The sequence below is a fragment of the Ochotona curzoniae genome, unplaced genomic scaffold (genome assembly GCF_017591425.1).
Source record: "Ochotona curzoniae isolate NIBS_2020 unplaced genomic scaffold, NIBS_Ocur_1.0 scaffold_2453, whole genome shotgun sequence".
NCBI classification, from domain to species: Eukaryota; Metazoa; Chordata; class Mammalia; order Lagomorpha; family Ochotonidae; genus Ochotona; species Ochotona curzoniae.
Genome location: NW_024467094.1, coordinates 8,622,012 through 8,638,343, shown reverse-complemented (window position 1 = coordinate 8,638,343; position 16,332 = coordinate 8,622,012). Strand labels below are relative to the sequence as shown.

General features: G+C 52.0%; 1 protein-coding gene across 2 annotated transcripts in view; it reads right to left on the bottom strand.

Moving 5' to 3' along the window:
- Positions 1 to 28: 28 nt before the first annotated feature.
- RABEP1 (rabaptin, RAB GTPase binding effector protein 1) overlaps positions 29 to 16,332 on the bottom strand; it is an 81,506-nt gene continuing 65,202 nt past the window's right edge. For both annotated transcript variants that reach the window (XM_041001464.1, XM_041001465.1), the window contains exons 12-18: positions 12,710 to 12,808; positions 9,422 to 9,562; positions 4,417 to 4,606; positions 4,025 to 4,080; positions 3,249 to 3,347; positions 2,636 to 2,752; positions 29 to 1,976 (exon numbers count right to left, since the gene is read on the bottom strand). In XM_041001464.1, coding sequence (XP_040857398.1) covers positions 1,875 to 1,976; positions 2,636 to 2,752; positions 3,249 to 3,347; positions 4,025 to 4,080; positions 4,417 to 4,606; positions 9,422 to 9,562; positions 12,710 to 12,808 — 804 coding nt within the window. In that variant the 3' untranslated portion in view covers positions 29 to 1,874. The remainder of the gene's footprint in view (positions 1,977 to 2,635; positions 2,753 to 3,248; positions 3,348 to 4,024; positions 4,081 to 4,416; positions 4,607 to 9,421; positions 9,563 to 12,709; positions 12,809 to 16,332) is intronic.

Sequence of the window (16,332 nt, the reverse complement as noted above, 5' to 3'; positions counted from 1 at the left end):
CAACCCCGCAAAGGAAGAGGCCACACGGTGCACTGGGCAGCAGCTTTTAATTGGAACACTTTGGGATCTTCAGTCCGCATCTGCAGTGGGCTCTGAGCCCGAGGGCGCGGCTGCCACCTGTCTGAGCCCGGCTCCACCCTGCCCCGGGGGTACCGAGAGCGTGCGAGTTCAGCACCTCACAGGGACACAGCGTGGCAGGCCATGGACGCGGCTCTGTCATCTTCTCATAGCCACTGTGAGCTCTGAGAGCAATAGCCAAGTCGCTGCCCCACGGGGAGTGTACAGGTCAGACAGGTTAGCAATGCGCAAGACAATGAGCTCAGAAACATTTGTAAAACCCAACTCTGTGATACTCTGTCCAAATGAGCCGAGCTCCATCTACATCAGATCTCACTGAAGCAGAAAACCCTGTTTAAAGAATTATTTCCTACCTAGTGTCCTTGTAGTTTGTGTCAGACCAGAAACCGACTTAACGGTAAACTGGAGTCTTGGGCAGTGTTTCTCAAGCAGCGGCCCTAGAGGTCACGACCTGTCCCCCGCCCTGGCTGCCAGCGTCCCCCGACTTCTCACCCAGCAAGCCTGGCCGGGCCAAGGGACGAGCCTTAAGCCTAAGGAAGTGCACTACTTTCTGCTCTCCAAATGCCAGTAACCTGGGATGTTGCCCTGACCTCGCATCCAAAGGCCCTTTATACCAATGGAAAGAACGCTTCATGCATGGCAGGCCTATAGCACTGCTTCCATAATTAGTATTTATTTTAAATTCATAATCGTGAAAGCCAAGACTACAGTAGTACCCAGCGGACAGGGTGAGGAGTCCTTGTCGGCTCTCCCGTAGGGGCAAGGTGAAGGTTTTTATAACAAATTTCACCTTAAACTAATTTGATGGCAACTCTAAATGAACCCCAAATGTACTTACTTGACAGATTCCCAACAGCCCGAGCCCCAGCAGTGTGGCCGCACCCCTGTGCCCTCTGCGACAGAGGCTGGCTCACTCCTCAAGCTCAGAACTGCCTCTGTCCCAGAATCATGGTAGCATGGTCGCTGCAGCTTCTGGTCTAAATCGTAAAACAAAAATACAAGGTGTCTTGTCAAACCCAGTTACCACCATTTTTGCATCGGAAGCAGTCCTGAAGCCCGTCGGCAAGTTCGGAGAAGGCCGCAAGTTGCTGGCTGCCCCTCAGCGTGGTTACTGACACTAGTTCCTTCACTGATCCACACCTAAGCTAAACACTGCGGAAGAGGACACGGCGCCAGCTGCTGGGTCTACCCTGGTACCTGTGGGCCTGGCTGGATGGCCAGCAGGTCTCAGAAAAAGTGCTTCCAGAAGCTTCTTGTGCTTTTCCTGTCCACTTGACTTGGCTGCACGTGTAGCTCCAGCCAGGCCTGCAGCTCCGTGTTCTTCAGCTGTTCCAGTGGCCAGCTGGTTCTCAGTCACGTCTCAGTAGCAGATGGTGCTCCAATGTCAGAGAAAATGGTGCAAACGAGACAGATGTGCCGAGGGAGGGAGGGGCAGTCAGCCAGCGGCCGCTCTCAGACTTCCTATTTTAATATAAAATACCCCTGCAGCACACTACACCGTCTGCCAGCTGCACAGTTACTGAGGAGCTCCTGACAACAGCAAACCTCGTGTCCCCAGGTCCCCAGAAACAGGAACGGGAACTCCAAACCCTAGAGGTGGGGGTGCTCCAGGAGCCGGCCCGCCCTGGCTCGCTGCTGCTCCGGCCACACCGTCCTCCCCGCTGGAAATAAGCTTTTCTCCAGTCTTCCTTTTGTTGTGACTTCCACTTCTTCAGTTAAGAGTTAAATAATAATTAATGTTGCTCTAAAGATGAGTTAAAAATCCAAAGTGCAGGCTGGACTCCTGCCACCACGTGTCATGTCTCGGGGAGCTGGTTAATGTCTGTCAGTTTGGTGTCGTTCAGAATGGCCCGGATCCTCTCCACAGAGTCCGCCTGCCGGATCCGCTCCAGCTGCACCTGCACAGACAGCGGCCGGTGAGCGCGGGCAGCTGCCCGGGCCCAAGAGGGGCACATCCTGACGCAGCTGTGAGACGGGGGGCTGTCCCGGCACCAGGAGCAGACAAGCCTAAGCTAGGAAGGGGCCAGCAGGGGACAAGACTGGGTGCTTGCCTGAGGTGGGGCTGGACCGTGGCCAGAACCACACGGACTAACAAAGCACAGGGATGTGGGCGGGCCTGGGTCGGGAGGAGCCTCACGGGTTACACGTCCCTGTTTATAAACTTTTTTTTCCCATTGATTAAAAGGCAGTGAGAGAGAACTGACAGTCCCTGAAAACCTGCTGCAGCTGCCAGGGCTGGGCCAGCCAAGCCTGGTGGCCCGGGCTCCATCCACATCTCCACCTGAGTGGGGACCCCCAGTTCCTCAGCACACCCCAGGAAGCTCCGGCAGGAGGTAGGCCTGGGCCCGGAGCCAGCACAGGATGCAGTGTCCCAGGCGGAGTCCTCCCCACTGCGCCAACCCTCCACCCTCCACTGTCCTCCGGAGGCGAAGTCCACGGGGCAGAGAACGAGAAGCAGCAGCGTCAGAGCGCCCCAAGTTGCTGGCTAGGGCGCCCAGATGGGGTGGTTGAAATTTTGCCCCTTGGCTGCGGGGAGCGGCCAGGGTCCGGTCCTCACCTGCAGGGTCTGCGAGAGCTTCACAAAATCCCTCTGGACTTGCTCACTGACGTCCAGCTCCGTCTGCAGCCTCTGCGCCTTGTTCTTCTCTTCAAACATGAGCTGCTCAGCCGAAGCCTACAACAACACACCTTGTGAGAGGGTCAGGACCAAAGGCCACAGTTACTGGGGCCCCTGAGGGCCCTGCAGCACCCCCACGGGGCAGAAGGCTGGCCACCCCTGTCATGCTCAGGGGACCCACCTGCTGCCATGGGAATGGGGACAATAGCTGAGCATGCTGACCCGGCCAGCAGGTGACCCAGCGAGGAAGCCTCTGGAAATAACGCTCCTGCCAATGCCTGGTGTCCCCATGTCAACACTCCCACAGGACTTCAGGAAACCAATGGCCCCGAGCGAGCCCACCCACAGGACCCTCCTGGTGAGCTGCGAGGGCTTCTCTACCCGGAGAGCCCTGAAACGCTCGTGCATAGGGTCTGCTGGCACACAGTGACACCCCCACCCCGGGGCCCAGGGGTGCCCTAGAGCTGGCCGTGGGGGCCGAGCACACAGGAGCCTCTTCCCTCTCACAGCTGAGCCCCGCCTGCCTCGCCCTGCTCCCCGGGCCGAGGGTCACCTTGGCGGCAGCCTCCCTCCTCAGCTGCTCCTCCAGGCTGCTCTGCGCCTCCTGTGAGCTCTCGAGCTGCTGCGACGTCTCTTTCAGTGTGGACTCCAACTGTGGGGCAGAGGGAGGGGAGGACGGGGTGCGGCTCACAAGAGCCCCGGCCTTGGGGAGCCTGCTCCGTGGCCTCATGCTCATTGCCCGCCGACAGGGCACCCAGCACAGCCAAGGCCAGAAGGCCAAGGTGCACCCGGATAACTCCAGCTCCTGACATGCAGCAAGTGGCACTATTTGTGCTAGTGAAGGAGGGGAGCAGATAGAGGGCTGGGGCGCAGGTGGGGTCGGGTAGGCAGGCTTCTGTGGGGAGCGGTGGCTGCCAAGGCCAGGAGAAAGAGAAAGGGCAGGGAGTGGGGGCGGGATCGGGTCCTGAGGACGGGCTGACGGGATGGAGGCAGAAGTGCACAAGGCTGGACCCCGATGGGGGAGTCAGGCACGGTGCAGCCTGGAGCGGAGAGGGACGGGGCTGTCCAGCAGCACTGAGGACGAGCAGAGCCCACACGGAGGGCCCTCCCGCAGCGACATCGCAGCAGCGCTAAGGTCACCACACCCTTGCACGACTGCCCCCCACCACGCTGGGCATCCCGGGCCACAGTCCCTCCCACGGCTGGCACAGGGTCCCCTGTCCAGGTCCCACTTTGAGGCAGGGACCTGCCCTGTCACTCACTCTGTGAGCCTCCAACAACAGGAGCACCCCTGGGTGCAGGGAGTGAAACCTGAACTTTAGGACTCACCTGCCCTTTTTCTGCTTTTACTCTTTCTAATTCAGCTTTCAGGCTAGAAATGGACGCTGTAAGGAAAGTGAGAAGTATTTAGCTTTCATTTACTATTTTGCATCACAACTGTTTTCTTGTAACAGTCCACAGGGTTCAAGTCTGTTCTGCAGGCGGCGAGGCGCCTTTCTCAGGATGGGGGAGCAGCCCCGCAGCGCGGCCATCCCGGGGCCCGGGCCCAGCAGAAGCAGCAGAGGCCAGGACAGCTTCCGGCTCCTGGCCAGATCAGACCACCCGAGCCCACACCGCGTGCCTGCCCACGCCCTGTTCTGTCTGCCAGCTCCCCTGCCCACGGACTCCCTGTGTGCAGCCCCTGAGCCTGTGTGACTGACCCCAATTCCAAACCCCCTCACCTATCTCCTCCTTGCAGTTTTCTATTTCCAGCTGCAGTGTTTCCTCAAGGTTTTCTTTTAAACACTGTTCTGCCTGAATCTGCTCTTTCAGGAAGAGTATCTCGGCCTTTAGCTTCTCTTCCATGTGGTCTGCTGCCGTCCGCACGTGGATGATGCTTTCCCGATATTTTAAGACCAGCTCCCGGAGTGCCTGCATCAGAGAGGCAAGGAATGAGCAAGGCCGCCAGGAGCCCTGTGTCCCACAGTGAGGGCCTGGGCCAGGTCCCCACGCCAGCTCCCGCACACCCCCGGCTGGGGACCCCAGCTCCTGGCTCTGGGTACTGCCCGGCCCCCACCCTCCAGCACGTGGGCAGCTCTCCCCAGCCCTCTTAGTGCTCTCTGGGACCACGAGGCCCTTGTCCCACCATATTTTCCCAGTCTGTATCCTCAAATAAAATATATACAAACATCTATTTGTTTACTTCAAAGACAGAATTACAGAGAAAGGTCTTCCGTCCACTGCCGCACTCCCCGGATGGCACGGTGCTCTAGGCCGGCCAGGACGCCCCAGCTCTCCCACGAGGAGGCCTCCAGGGGCTGGCAGGACGTGTCACCATTCAGTATGTAAGGGAAATAAGGAATTCCAACCAAAAATATGTATCCTGTAAACTACGTATTTTCCCACTCAAAGCTGTTCCACATACAGAAAAATTTAAATGCAAAGTGACTTGTACTGAGTAAGATTTACCAGAAGGTATAACTGAGAAATCTAATGTTTACATAAATTAGGAAGCAGTTAGAGAATGAAGATTCTAAAAGAAGCCTGGACTCAGAGGCAGGGGTGGTCTCTAACAGGGTACAACTTCCTGTCACCCACCCTCCTTCACTCACTCGCTGAACCCCACAAGCACAGCACTACGGGCAGACCAAGCACGCACAGTGCCACTTTCTAATGTGACGGTGGTGTGTCCATAACAAATTCAGTTTAAATTTATACTTTCACTAACTTTTAGTTCTTTTTCTTTTAAAGATTTATTTATTTTTATTACAAAGTCAGATATACAGAAAGGAGGAGAGACAGAGAGGAAGATCTTCCATCCGATGATTCACTCCCCAAGTGATTACAACGGCCGGGGTTGCGCCGAGCCAGGAGCCAGGAGCTTCCTCCAGGTCTCCCACAGGGGTGCAGGATCTCAAGGCCCCAGGCCGTCCTCAACTGCTTTCCCAGACCACAAGCAGGGAGCTGGATAGAAAGTGGAGCGGCTGGGACAGAAGCCAGCCATGGGAATGTTAGTCCCACAGGGCAGAGGACTAGCTTGCTATGCCACCACATTGGCCCCTTAAAATACTTGTTTAACAAGCATACTTTTTTTAAATGAAAAATGGAACTTAGCATAACAAAAGTTGCTCTAAGAAACTTCTGTTTTGTTTAGAGGAACTACCTGGGTTTAGCTCCTGTAGGTAAAAAGGCTTAGAGATGCACGGGGATAAATGTGGAGACAGTTACAGCCAGTTCACGATATCTCGGGGACACCAGGCGGCCCAGATTCCCCTGCTCACAGAGGGATGCAGATGACAAAAGTGTCGTTGTCATGGACAGAAAAGCAGTGAACGTGCAACAACCTTTAAGCCCCGGATATGAAGACAGACGTCGCGCAGGCCTGGCTTGCTGACTGAGAGGAACTAGAGACCTCGGATTTGGTAAAGGTTTCTCAGACATGACAACAAAATTAATCAAAAGTAACAACTTTCTGGTGCCTGGCACTGTGGTGCCGCAGGTTAACCCACTGCTTGTAATACCAACACCCCAACATGGTTTGGGTCCTGGCTGCTCCTCCCTGGTAAAAGACCATGGATGACGGTCACCCCACGGAGTTCACACACCCTGCTTTCCCCGTGGGGGACCAGCTGGAGCTCCTGGCTTCTGGCTCAGCCTGGTCCATCCTCAACTGCTGCAGTCATCTGGAGAGAGCCAGCAGATGGAAGAGCTTCATATATTCATATATTCATATTCCTTCTCTCCCTAGTACATTAATCTTAAAGATTTTTTAATTGAAAGTCAGGTTTACAGAAGGAGAAATAGAGAGCTTCAATCGCTCCCCAAGTGGGGTTGCAATGGCCGGGGTTGAGCTGATCCGGAGCCCCTTCCGGGTCTCCCACATGGGTGCAGGGTCCCAAGGCTTTGGGCCGTCCTCGACTGCTTCCCCAGGTCACAAGCAGGGAGCTGGATGAGAAGTGGAGCAGCGGGATTAGAACCAGCGGCCATATAGGATCCTGGTGCGTGCAAAGCTAGGACTTTAGGCATGGGACTATCGCACCAGATCCCCCCCTCCATATTAGTAAGTCTTTAAAAATAAAATAAAAACTTTGATAAAGTGACAGACTGTGCAGAGACTGGAACAAGCAGTTGAGAATCACGTATCTGCTACTGCACATGTGCAGAATATATAATGAGCTCTTACAATTCAACAATGAAACGGCAAATGATCTTGTGTTAAAATGACCGAAGGACTTAAGCAGCCATTTCTCCAGGGAAGACACACACACATTGCCGGTGAGTCTATGAAGAGATTCGTTGACACCACGACATGAGGGAAACACAGCAAAGCCACCGTGAGGAACACTTCACACCCATGAGGAAGGGTCAGGGCACAGTGAGGTAACACGTGTGCCAAGAACGTGCAGGAATGTGGGGCTGGGGTTGTGCCGTAGCGGGTTAAGCCGCCGCCTGACACTACTGTGTTAGAGCAACGGTTTGAGTCCTAGCTGCTCTGCTTCCGGTCTCCCTCCCTGACACGCCCGAGGACGTGGGCCCCGCCGCCCGTGTGTGAGACCCAGCTGGAGGTGCAGGTCCCTGACGTCAGCTTAGCCCGGCCCTGGCCGCTGCAGCCAGTGAAGAGTGAACCAGCCGACGGCCGACTCTTCCTCTGTCTCTTCCCATCTCTGTCATTCTGCCTTTCAAATAATTTTTTTAAAGATTTATTTATTTGTATTGAAAAGTAAGATATTTTATTTTCGGAGAGACAGGACAGACGGCTGACACACGCTAGCACAGGGAGAACACTGCAAGCGTTACACTAGGGCTGGCGGAGTGGGGCGAACGGGAGCTGCTGCCGGTGCCAGCACCATCCTACATGGGCGCTGGTTCAGGACCCAGTTGCTCCACTTCCAATCCAGCTGCCTGCTAATGTGCCTAAGAAAGCAAAGGAGGATGGCTCAGGCCCCCGCACGCTCACGGGGGACCCACAGCAGCTCCTGGCTGCTGGCTTCAGACCAGCCCAGCTCCGGCCAGAGTGTGAACCAGCACTGCGAGAACTCTGTGTCTGCCCCTCTCTCTCTGGAACTCCGCTTGTCAAATAAAATAGAAAATTGTAAAAAAAAAAAAAAAAAAAAATGCTGAAACATTAAACAAATGAAAGCAGGCAGACACAGACAGCCATGCGCTGTGACTGCCCAGCGGAGCCCGGAATGAGGAGAGCGCTCCGGCAGGCGCGCGGAGGGCGGCCGGGCGACAGCTGAGGAGCTGGTCTGTGTCCTCCAGCTGGGGCCTGACCGCACGCACCTGTGACAGGCTCACAGCGACCCATCCCACTTTCATGTACTATATATTTTTTTTAATTTTTATTTTAAAATTTGAATTTTATGGTACAATTCTGTAGAGTCTGGGATTCCCCTCCCCCAATTCCTATCCCCTGACTGATTTTCCTTTTATGTATTTTTAAAAACATTTTTCTGATTGTAAGTCAGAGAGAGAGGGATCTTCCACCTGCTGGTTCGCTCCCCAGGACCAAAGGCCAGGCTGGGCCCGACCAAAGCCGGGAGCTAACAGCCTTTTCCATGGGGATAGCAGTGGCCCAGGCCTTTGGTCCATGCTCATCGCTTTTCCCAGGCCATCAGCAGGGCACCGCACGGGGAGTGGAGCAGCCAGGATTGGAACCAACACCCACACGGGATACTGGCATTGCAAGCAGCTTTACTGCGATGCCACAATGCTGTCTGGAACTGCACACTTTAAAATCTTGAGATATGGGTCCGGTGGTGTGGCCTAGTGGCTAAAGTCCTTGCCTTGAATGTGCCGGGTGCCGATTCAAATCCTGGCAGCTCCATTTCCCATCCACCTCTCTGACTGTGGCCTGGGAAAACAGTCGAGGACGGCCCAAAGGCTTGGGACCCTGCACCCGTGTGGGAGACCTGGGAATGGTTCCTGGCTCCCGGCTTCGGATCGGCGCAGCACCGGCTTTTGCGCTCACTTGAGGAGTGAATCATCGACGGAAGATCTTTGTCTGTCTCTCCTCCTCTCTGTATATATGACTTTCAAATTTAAAAAAATTTTTTTTTTAATTAAAATCTTGAGATACGAGTCCAGTGTTGTGGCACCAAAGGTAAAGTGCCACTTTCAATGCCAGCATCCCATGTGGACACTGATTCAAGTCCTGGCTGCTATATTTCCTGTGCAATCCTTACTAATGTCCTGGAAAAGAAGCGGAAAATGGCCCAAGTCCTTGGGTTCCTGCCACCCACATAAGACTTCCTGATGAAACCCCTGGTTCCTGGCTCCGGCCTGGCCCAGCCCCAGCCACTGCGGCCACGTAGGAAATAAAGATATTCTCTCTTTCTCCCCCTCTCTACTTCCTTCCATCCTTCCCTCTGTAACTCTGACTTTAAAACAAATAAATCTTTTTTAAAAAGAAAAGCTTGGACTATGGGGTGGTGTTCAACACAGTGGTTAAGACCCTGGGATGCCTCCGACATAACTGTGCCTGGTTCAAGCCCCAGCTCCACTCCCAATTTCAGCTTCCAGCAGGTGATGGTTCAAGTACGCAGGGCCCTGCCACCCACATGGGAGCCTGGACGGAGCCCTGGCTTGGGCCTGGCCTGGTCACAGCTGCTGCAGGCACTGGGAGTGAATCGAATGGAAGATCTGTCTGCCATTCCCACACAACGGAATAACATAAACAAAAAGTTGAGCTGCCCTGAATGGGACTGACACGTCGATGCAGCTGTTAGAGGAGGTGCGTGTCGTTACCTCGGCAGTGTCCGGGAGGATGGAGTCTTCAGCCTGCTGCAGCGACACATGCAGGCTGTGCTTGCCCTGCAGGCTCTCATTATCCTTCTGTAACCTCACCAGCTCTTCAGAAACCTGTTCCCGGGACTGTACCAGCACTGCCTGCAAGAGAAACAAACAGGCTTGCTGTGAGGAAGGTGCACGTGGCCTGCAGTCGGCACCACCAAGCCAGGAGAGAGGCGGGGAGAGGCGGGGCCAGGCGGGGACGGTAGAAAGGCCTGCAGAGCCACAGAGGCGCAGCTGGGGGCGCTCAGAACCTCAACGAGCTGCCAGGAGGCCAGCAGCCTCACCCCCCACACTGTCCACCCATCTGCCCTCCACAGTCCCAATGACAGGGACTGCTCAGCACGACAGTGACACACACAGTTGAGACCTCCACTGGACGGGGCTGTCTCCTAGTGGCCTGCATTCAACAGGAAGCCTGGGGAGACAGATGCGCACAGCTGGCTCTGCTCGCTCCCCGGGTCACTGAATGACCGGGTGGCCCCGGGAACTGGAGGTCAGCAAGAGGAGCCAGGAGGGGGCCAGCGTGAGCTGCCTTTCAAAGCAAGTTTCAAAAAAAAAAAATTTTTTTTTAAAATCAGTTATTCTTGCTAACTTTTAATACTAAGTGGTACGGTTTGGACTCAATTCATGGGTGTCACGGGGCAGCATCGTGGCTTAGTGAGCAAAGCAGACACCGGCAATGCCGGCGTCCCATGTGCGCCCTGGCTAAGAGTCCTGGCTGCCCCACTCCAGTCCAGCTCCGTGTTAATGAGCCAGGAAGGCAGCTGAAGGCAGCCCCTGCAGCTATGTCGGAGAGCTGGATGAAGCTCTGCCTGCTGCAGCCATGGGGGAGTGAACCAACAGATGGAAGATTTCCTCTCTCTCTCTTTCAATTTCAAACAAATAAATCTTAAAAAAAAAAAAAAAAAGGAAGGAAGGAAACAATGCCGTCACCAGATGTCTAACCATCAGGGTGGTTTAATCTTGATCTTGTACTATGAATCTCCAAAACTATGGTTTACCTTAGAATTTTTTTTGAAAGGTTTATTTATTCTCATTGGAAAGGCAGATTTACAGAGAAGGAGAGACAGAGAGGAAGATCTTCCATCTGCTGGTTCACTTCACAAATGACCACAATGGCCGGAGCTGAGCTGATCTGAAGCCAGGAGCCTCTTCCGGGTCTCCCACGTGGGTGCAGGGTCCCAAGGCTTTGTGCCGTCCTCGACTGCTTTCCCAGGCCACAAGCAGGGAGCTGGGTGGGAAGCGCAGCAGCCAGGAGAACTGGTGCCCGTAAGATGCCTGGCTTGGAGGCGGAAGATTAGCCAGTTGAGCTAATGTGCCGGCCCCTTTTCTTACATTAACAGGAAGGTGACCAGCACACTGAGCAGCACAGATAAACGCGGGTAACTCACCCAGCACACATTAGCAGCTGCTGCACTAAGCTAGCTACTCCAGTGCCCACAGGGAATAGAGACCAAACGCAGGATACGCCAAAAAGCAGCCTCCATACCAGAAGGGGCTAGGAGAGACTGTGAGAGAGCAGAGGCCCAGGAGAGCCGGTGAAATTTCAGGTGAGATCAACTTGAGTATTGTTTGCAGAGGCAGCTGTGTCTTAAAAAAAAAACAAAAAAAACAAGGGATTCAAGGGAGGCAGACCAGGGGCCATTTCTCCACCTTCTCAAATGAGGAAACGCACAGGAATCCTGCAGAGCACGGTCAGGGTGCGAGGCTTGCTCCAAGAGCAGGTCTGCACTCAAGGTCAGCTCCCAGGCCCTTGCGAGGCCGACCCAGTGCCAGGCCAAACCACCTGCCAGGGAGAGGACGTTTGGCACCCACCTCCCACATCAAGTGCCTGGCTTTCATTTCTGCCTTCCGTTCTAGACTCCAGCTTCCTGCCGATGCACAGGTGGCTGGACCGGACAGCAGTCCCCCAGGCCGCTCTGCTAGGGAAATTGTCCGCCATGATCGTTCTTAGGGCCGGGCACCTTGGGGATCAGGGCACTGTGGCACAGTGGACAAAGTCGCCACCTCTGGTGCTGGCAGCATCCTATATGGGCAGGGGTTTGAAACCCAGCTGCTCCATTTTCAATCCAGCTTCACGCTGATACCCTGGGGAAATAAGCAGACAGTAACCCAAGTACTTGGGCCCCCCGCACCCAGAGACCCGATCAGGCCAGCTCCAGCCACTGCGGTCTTCTGAGGAGTCAATCAGCAGATGCAAAATCTTTCTCTGTAATTCTGCTTTTTAAATAAATCTCAAAAAAAAAAAAAAGATAGAATTGAGAACTTCTGGAATATTCCTAGAAGTTCCAACACTTTTTTTTTTTTTCACAGCCCATGAAATAAACAAAGTCACTCAAAGTAAATCAGCTGTCCGGAAAAAGCAGGGTAACTATCCAAACCTCATCAACAACTCTCAGATTTTATTTTTTTTAGCTTATATATTTTAATGATTTAATTTTTCTTTACGTGAAAAGCAATTACATTTAGAGACAGAAAGATATCTTCTGTCCATTGGTCCAGTCCCCAAATGATCACAAAGGTTAGGATTTAGCAAAGCCAAGCGCCAAGAATTTCATGCAAACCTCCCACGTGGGTGCAGGAGCCTACGCACTGGACCCGTCCCCCGCTGCTCTCCCAGGCACGTCGGCAGGGAGCTGGACAGGAAGTAGAGCGGCCAGGACTTGAACTGGCGCCCACAGGGATGCCGGTGCCAGAAGCAATGGCTTTACACACTTTGCCACAACACCAGCCCCTTAGTTTATATTCTGAACTGAAAATTGCAGGCCATGGTATTGTTTTAGTTTTCTTAATCAGAAAAATAAATTTAAAACAAGAAAAAATTATTTTTATTTTTTTATGAAGTAAATTGTTACTGCTTTTAAGGATTTGTTTGTTTGAAAGGCAGAGTTTCGGAGACAAAGCTCTTCCATGCACTGGTTCACTCCCCAGATGGCCACAACAATTAGAGATGGGTAAGACCAAAACCAGGAGCCAGAAACTCCGCATGGGCAGCAGGGGCCCATGCACGTGGGCCATCTGTCGCTTTCCCAGGAACATTAGCTGGGAGCTGGATCAGAAGCAGAGCCAGGACTCAAACTGGAGGTACCCTGCCAGGGGATGCTGAGAGCACGAGGAGTTCTGCAGGCGCTGGAGACACGCCAAGCACCTGTCTTGTGCCAGTGATACCGTCCTGGCACCGAGACCTCAGCACAGCTCAGAGGAGCACAGCACATGGCCATTGTCCACTGCAACGTCACTCACCATCTGCTCCCGAACATCCCTCTTCGCCTGGGCAAGGCCCTGCTGCAGCTCTTCCAGTAACACCTCGGATGCCTGGGCTCGCAGGATGAGGGCAGAGATCTTGTGGAAAAAAGCACACACAGAGAAAACATGCTTAGAGACTGGCTAATCTGAAACCCACTCTTCCATCTCCAGATTGTTTAGTATCAAGAACTGGCAACTGTATCCACTCTGGGCAGCCGCTCGGTCACTTGCTCAGCAGACCCATGCCATCCCCACCAGCCTTCTGGGTGCCAGAAGGCAATGGCCACCCACCACAGACAGCCCTGGGTGGGGGTGGCCTCCAGACACAGTGGAACCCATGCAGCCTAGTCGAGGACCCTCTTGAAGGAGCTGAGACAGGTGACACACACACACAAGAAACCATCCACACTTAAGTGAATTTTTGTGAACTAGTCGTGGCCTCCCAAGATGAGTCACTTGAGAGCAACACACACACACAATTAGCCACACTGGACTCAGGAGTGGCTGAGCTGCTTGAGGAGGAATTTACTGGTATGTTGTTAAGTATACATGAAAGAGCAGGGAGCATAATCTTCCAGACATTTCCCAAGTCATCAGTCAGAATTTTACTTCTAGTTTACAAGGGCAGAGCAAGAAGAGAACACGTGACCCGTGACCCACCTTTCCGGCTGACAATCTGAAGACCTGAGTAAACCTGAAAAGTCACTCTGAAAGCACTGAAAATCAACCAAGCAAAAAAGAATCCCAAAGCGAGATGACAACGGAACACCTGGGGAGTGGCGCACGCCCCTAGAAGGGAGCAGCAGCTGTGACACCATCAAGTGGGGCCAGGACCCACTGAGAGCAGGGATCCCCGACAACCATCACTTCATTTGACAAAACAGACAAGCAGAACAACTGAACGCAGCCCTGAAACTGGTCCACACGCATACTCTACTCAGCAGATGACAAAGATGGCCTTGGAGAGCATATGAAAAACGAAATCATAACATGCATCACATAAGCTATACTGCTGGCACACATCAGTTCTAGGTTGTCTTTTCATATATAATTATGAACTCTAAACAACAAAGCTTCTACAACATATACAAAAGTATTCTCATAACTCCAAGATAGAAAAAAAAAACTAAGAAAAAAAAATAAAGGACAAAGCCAGTACTGTGACATAACGGGTTAAGCTGCCATCTGCAATGCCAGCATCCCATGTGGGCACTGTTTGGAGTGTGGCTGCTCATTTCCACTCCAGCTCCCTGTTAATGCCCCAAGTGCTCGGGACCCTGCACCCACACGAGACCCAGATGAAGTTCCTGGCTTCCACATGGCCCAGCCGTACTTCTTCAGCTATTTGGGGAGTGAATCAGCAGTGAATCAGCTCTCCGCTCTCTCTGTAACTTGGCCCCTCAAATAAGGGAAACAATTACAAGAAAAAAAAAAAAGGTAAAAAATTAGGAACTTTTGTTCATCAAGACACAAGACACTGCTAATAAAAATTTCAGCTACTGGACCTGGTGTACTAGTCTAGTGGCTAAAGTTCTCACCTTGCATGTGCCAGGATCCCATATGGGCGCCAGTTCTAATCCTGGCAGCTCCACTTCCCATCCAGCTCCCTGCCTGTGGCCTGGGAAAGCAGTCGAGGACAGCCCAAAGCCTTGGGATCCTGCACCCGTGTGGGAGACCTGGAAGAAGCTCCCGGCATCGAATTAGTTCAGCTCCAGCCATGGCAGTCACTTGTGGAGTTAATCAGTGGAGAAAGGTCATTTTTCTGTCTGTCCTCTTCTCTGTATATCTGACTTTCCAATAAAAATAAATAAATCCTAACAAAAAATTTAAGCTACTGAGTCAAACACATGAGCAGTATCTGTCTACAAGACTTTAACAAAATTATATAAAGAACACGTAACAAATCATTAAAAGTAAAATAAGACAGACAATCACACAGAAAAATCAATACAAGAATTCAGTGGGCAAACCCTTCACCTACACATACACGCACACAATACCAATGGCCAATAAATGTGGAAAATACAAAATAACTCCAGTGGTCATTAGAGAAGTTTGAACTAAGCCATAACAAAATACCCTTCATTACGCATTCCCCAAATGATGACAATTAAAGTAACAAATATAGGACCAGCATGGTAGCCTAGCAGCTTAAGTCCTTGCCTTGCACACGCTGGATCCCATGCAGATGCTGGTTTTAATCCCGGCAGCCCCATTTCCCATCCAGCTCCCTGCTGGTGACCTGGGAAAGCAGTGGAGGAAGGCTCAAAGCCTTGGGACCCTGCACCCCTGTGGGAGACCCAAAAGAAGCTCCTGGCTCTTGGCTTCATATCGACTCAGCTTCAGCTGTTGCGCCTGCTAGAGGAGTGAATCATAGGATGGAAGATCTTCTCTGTATATCTGACTTTGCAATAAAAATAAATAAATCTTTTTTTTTAAAGTAACAAATACAAAGACAAAATGAAGTTTTTCGGGGCCAGGGAACCACAGGGACAAGCATATGTTGCTGGTGGGAGCATAAATAGGTGCAACCACTTTGGAAAACTGCCCAGCACTGTGGTGGTGCTCTGAAGTTGAACAGATACACTGAACATTCTGACTGAAGCAGTCCACTCCTAAATACACACGTGTACTTGAATAAACTCACGGAAAACAGAAAGAAAACCTAAGTTCAACATGGAAAATATTAGATATTATGGAAGATCTATGTATGGATTTTGAAATTGTTTAATACCAAAATAAACTGTTATTTTAACTTTTTATGTCATTTATGAAATTTATTGATTTGCATCTCTGATATAAATCCCACTTATTACAATGGATGATCTTACTGATGTGATATGTATTTAGTTTGCTAGTATTTTGTTTTGATTTTGTATTTATGTTCATCGGGGATATAGTTCTGCAGTTTTCATGTTGTGTCTTTGCTTAGTTCTTATCACAGTGACGCTGGCCTCATAAAAGATAGGACTCTGTCAAACTGCTTGTTCTGTATTTTGGGATGGTTTTTTTTTTTTTAATGATTTTTTACATAGTTGATTACGGTGTGAAGAGTCAAGGGCCTTCCTGTACCAGCCTCCCAACCAACCCAGGGTCCCCAATGTGGGGTAACCTCTGAGGGTCCTGCTCAAGTGGTTTTGATAGTTCATCAGTTCTCAACTGCTATTGGTCCCGTTACTCCAATCACAACCCACTGACACACAGTCCACCCTAGAGTCTCCGTTTGCCCAGTTATTCCCTGGCAACAGTTGGCTGGGGTAGTTGACAAATTTTTTCTGTCCTCCATCCCCTGTTATGGTACCAGGTGTCCTCCGCAGGCTTCAATGTACTGCCACATCCTCCATGTGCATCTGGATATGCTGTCCACTGCTGCATCAAAGCCACTGAAGAGGCTCAGCTCTGACACATTCATTCCACGGTCAGACCATGGAACCTGCTCTCCATGGTTGAAGTTCTGAGTCCAGCAGTTCAGTTGGGGGGTAATCCCTACAGAATCCTCATCTGAGGTGATCCCAGGCCTGATACGCGTGTGTGCTTGCCAATACATGATCTGGAACAGTCCGTCACTTAAATCAGCCTGCACATACACTGGTAGTTGCAATTGCTGGGTCAGTTCTGTC